This window comes from Dipodomys ordii, unplaced genomic scaffold, assembly GCF_000151885.1.
Source record: "Dipodomys ordii isolate 6190 unplaced genomic scaffold, Dord_2.0 Scaffold27, whole genome shotgun sequence".
In the NCBI taxonomy this organism is placed as follows: Eukaryota; Metazoa; Chordata; class Mammalia; order Rodentia; family Heteromyidae; genus Dipodomys; species Dipodomys ordii.
In genome coordinates, this window is record NW_012267243.1 from 1,615,678 (window position 1) to 1,619,617 (window position 3,940).

Below are 3,940 nucleotides of genomic sequence, written 5' to 3' on the forward strand. Positions count from 1 at the left end.
GTTGTCATTGTTCTGATGGAAGCATAGAATTCCATTGTGTATATATACAACAGTTTCTTAATATACTGAGAGATAGCTGGGTTGATTCCATATCTTAACTATGGTAAATAATGTTTCCATAAACATGGTTTTGCTGGTGGTTTTAGTGTGTCCTTTTTTGTGGTCATTTCAGTAAATGCCCAGAAGTGGAATTGCTGAGTCATAGAGAAGCTCTATGTTTAGTCTTTTGAGGAACCTCCATACTTCTTTCCAGACTGATCGAACACATTTTTACATTCTTACCATTAGTTTAGTAGGGTTCCCTTTTGTCCATATCCCCACTAGCATCTGTTGTTACTAGATTTCTTGATAATGGACTTTCTAACTGGGGTGAGGTGGATTTACATTTCTTTTATGGCCATTTCTTTTATGTTGAGCAGTTTTTCATGTGTCTCTTGGCCATTCTTATTTCCTCTTCAGAGAAGTCTCTCTTTAAGTCTTTAGCACACATTAATGGGCTGTTGTTTCTTTGAGGATATTTTGGGGGGAGGGAATCTATTTTTTTTAGTTTTAAGTATATTTTGGGTATGAGGCCATTAACTGTTGTATAGCTAGAACATCTTCTCCCAATCCTTGTTTTTTTAAAAATTTATCTTGCTAACTATGTCCTTTGTCATGCAGAAGTTGAGTAGTTTAATACCAATACCAAACAAACAAACAAAAAGCTATAGTAATAACAAACAGCTCTGTACTGGCATAAAACAGGCCTGATGACCAATGGTAGAGAAGGGAAAAACCAGAAATGAACCTGTAGACTTATGGCCAACTAATCTTCAAAAAGGGAGCCAAAAAAATAGGATGAAAGACAGCTTTTTCAACAAATGGTGCGGGATAAATTGGTTAAACATCTATAGAAAACTAAAGTTAGATCCTTATATATCATTCTGCACCAGAATTAATTCCAAATGGATCAAAGACCTGGAGGTAAAAGCAGACACCCCAAAAACATTACAGGAAAGAATAAGAGAAACACTAGGGCCCCTTGGCACAGGTAAAAATTTTGTTAGAAAGACCCGGAAATACAGCCAATCAAAAATGGCTGGACAAATGGGATTGTACAAAATTATTTCTTACATTTCTTTCTTCTTTACACACTGAAATACTGAGCCACACTGACAAGTATCTCACTACAACTCTTTTCCAGTGCTGTAATTTGCAATGTATATTTATTAACACCCAGTTGTTATAAAATGGGCTTTCACATCAATGCTACTAATCTCATTAGAAATACAGCAAGTAAGGGAGTGAGTTAGAGAGGGAGTATGTGTAAGAGACATGAAAGGCATTGCAGTGTACATGAGATATAACAGAAAAAGCCTGTGGATCAGGAATGCTAAAATTTTCCTATCTTTTCACCCATACTTACTATTATTTTTTATATTACAGTTCTATAATTATTGTTTTTCTTATTTTTTCTTCTTACTATTATTTTTAAGTAGTTGTACAAAGAGTTGACATTTAAAAAAGGAGGTTTGGTTTTTATTTTTATATTCCTTTATACATAAGATTAATTTTTGATAAGACTGTACAATGTATGTAGCAATAAAAATAAATGGACAATTTTGTTCTCAATGAAAATGTAACTTCCTGATGCAATCAAAGCCATAAACAAACAGATTCAATGGCAACTTTCTCTAAGAGATTTCTTACAATTCGTTGTACTACACAATTACTTCATTCAAAATTTAATTATTCAGGATAAATTTTTTAATGACAGAGGTTATTTATTATTGTTTTATCACTTATTATGTATTACATCCCAATTAAAAACAGTCCTAACCATTCTTCTATAACCTTCTTTGATATGCTTTCTGCTCTTCTTTGTTAAAGAATAAATGAGAGATAGATGGAGCAAGATTGGTTACATGTTTATCATTGTAGTGCATGTAGGTTCCTTAAATTGTTTTTTCATACATGTTTGAATGAATTTTTCATAACAAAATTATTTTAACAGAGAGAAAGAAAAGAAGAAAAGAGAAAGGGAGTAGAAGGGAATGAGGGAAAGAAAGGGAAAGAAAGGAAGGTTCGATTCAGATTGTGCCCCAAAATAAATGAGCAAATAAATCCTTTAGATGCTATGTAAAGATATTCTGTCTAATCTGCTAGCTTAACAGCTATCAGTCTAGTATAGCTTGTAAATGATAGTTTAAGAGTATGAAATGTGATATACATTAAACAGAGTAAAACTCTAAATACATTTGACCAAAATCTTGATTTTGACAAGATAAAAATGTACTGCTAAGAAGTGAAATGGAGTAGAGGAAACCTCAGCATGAAATAATCATGTGTCTTTCCTTCTTTTGTCTACAGGAATTAAATGAGGTAGGAGCCATGGCCAACCTTACATTAGAGACAGACTTCATTCTCACCCAACTCTCTGACAGCAAGCAGACCCAGCTCTTCCATGGATTTCTGTTTCTGCTCATCTACATGATCACTGTCATGGGGAATCTTCTCATCTTTACCCTTGTCACCATGGATCGGTGTCTTCATTCCCCAATGTACTTCTTCCTGAAGAACTTGTCCTTCTTTGATGTGGGCCTCATATCTGTCACTGTCCCAAACTTTATTTGGAACTGTTTGACCCACAGGAGTATCATCTCTTTCTCAGGATGTGTGAGTCAGGTCTTGTTGGTGGTTCATTTTGTTGGGTGTGAGATTTTCATCCTGACAGCCATGTCCTATGACCGATATGCGGCCATCTGTCACCCACTACACTATGAGGTCATCATGAACAATAGAATCTGTGTACAGTTGGTAGCAGTTTCTTGGTTCCTTGGCAGTATCTTTGCCATGTTATTCTCAGGCGGAACTTTCTCTCTATCATTTTGTGGTTCCAGAAAACTCCCACAGATTTTCTGTGATGTCCCCTCTCTACTGAAGGTTTCTTGCTCCAGGAAACATACCATCACTGATGTTAGTGTGACCATTGCAATCACATATGGATTTCTGTGCCTTGTGGGCATTGGGTATTCATACATTTACATCTTTAATACAGTGCTGAGAATGCCATCCCTACAAGGACGGTCAAAAGCCTTCTCCACCTGTGTGCCCCATCTCATAGTTGTCACCACATTTATAGTTACAGCTGCTTCCGCCCATATGAAACAAGTCCCTGACTCTCCACAGCTTGTGGACTTCTTAGCATCTGTTTTCTATTCTGTGGTGCCTCCATCTTTGAACCCTGTAATATACAGTCTGAGAAATAAGGAAATCAAGGCTGCTGTTTGGAGGCTCCTATGGAGACTGCAACATTGTATGTTGGGAAAACAGTAGAATCAATATCTAGAAAGTCAAAGGACATGACATTGTATAAATTTTATTGAAAATCGATGTCTATATCTACATTTGTAATTCTCTTATTAACATATATGTGTCATTTTAATGTGATATAAATAGCTACACATTTTGTTTGCTGTTATTTTGTTTATACATACTTGGATGTAATTTACAATTTCAGTATAATGCAACAATGAAATTATATCATAGCTCATACAAGCTTGATACTGAATTCTTGAAGTGACACATGTAATTCAGACTAGAAGTGCACAGTGACAAAGCTACCAGTTTCTACCTCCTTGGAGCCTGAGAATACATTGCTTAATGGTGCAAAAAAATCAAGGGTGTGGCCTTGTTTGTGATTGTTTGGGTAAATGCCCAGAAATGGGATTTCTGGGCCACAGGGGATCTCTAGGTTTAGTCTTTTGAGGAACCTCCACTCTACTTACCAGAGTGGTTGATTACATTCCCACCAACAGTTTAGTAGCATTCCCTTTAGGCAACTTCACCATTAGTATTTACTATTATTTGTTTTGTTGATAATGTCCATTCTAACTGTGGTGATGTGGAATTTCAATGTGGTTTTGAATCACATTTCTTTTATTGACAAAAATGTTGAACA

The 3,940-nt window shown here is 35.6% G+C and overlaps 1 protein-coding gene across 1 annotated transcript; it reads left to right on the top strand.

Moving 5' to 3' along the window:
* Window positions 1–2,370: 2,370 nt before the first annotated feature.
* On the top strand, window positions 2,371–3,315 carry LOC105985066 (olfactory receptor 14A2-like). Its single transcript, XM_013015477.1, has one exon. It carries the CDS (start codon window positions 2,371–2,373, stop codon window positions 3,313–3,315), a length of 945 nt encoding a protein of 314 aa, XP_012870931.1.
* The last annotated feature ends 625 nt before the right edge of the window (window positions 3,316–3,940 follow it).

Bases quoted from the DNA above. Each gene is read 5' to 3' on its own strand.
- LOC105985066 (XM_013015477.1), top strand. From the start codon at position 2,371: ATGGCCAACCTTACATTAGAGACAGACTTCATTCTCACCCAACTCTCT.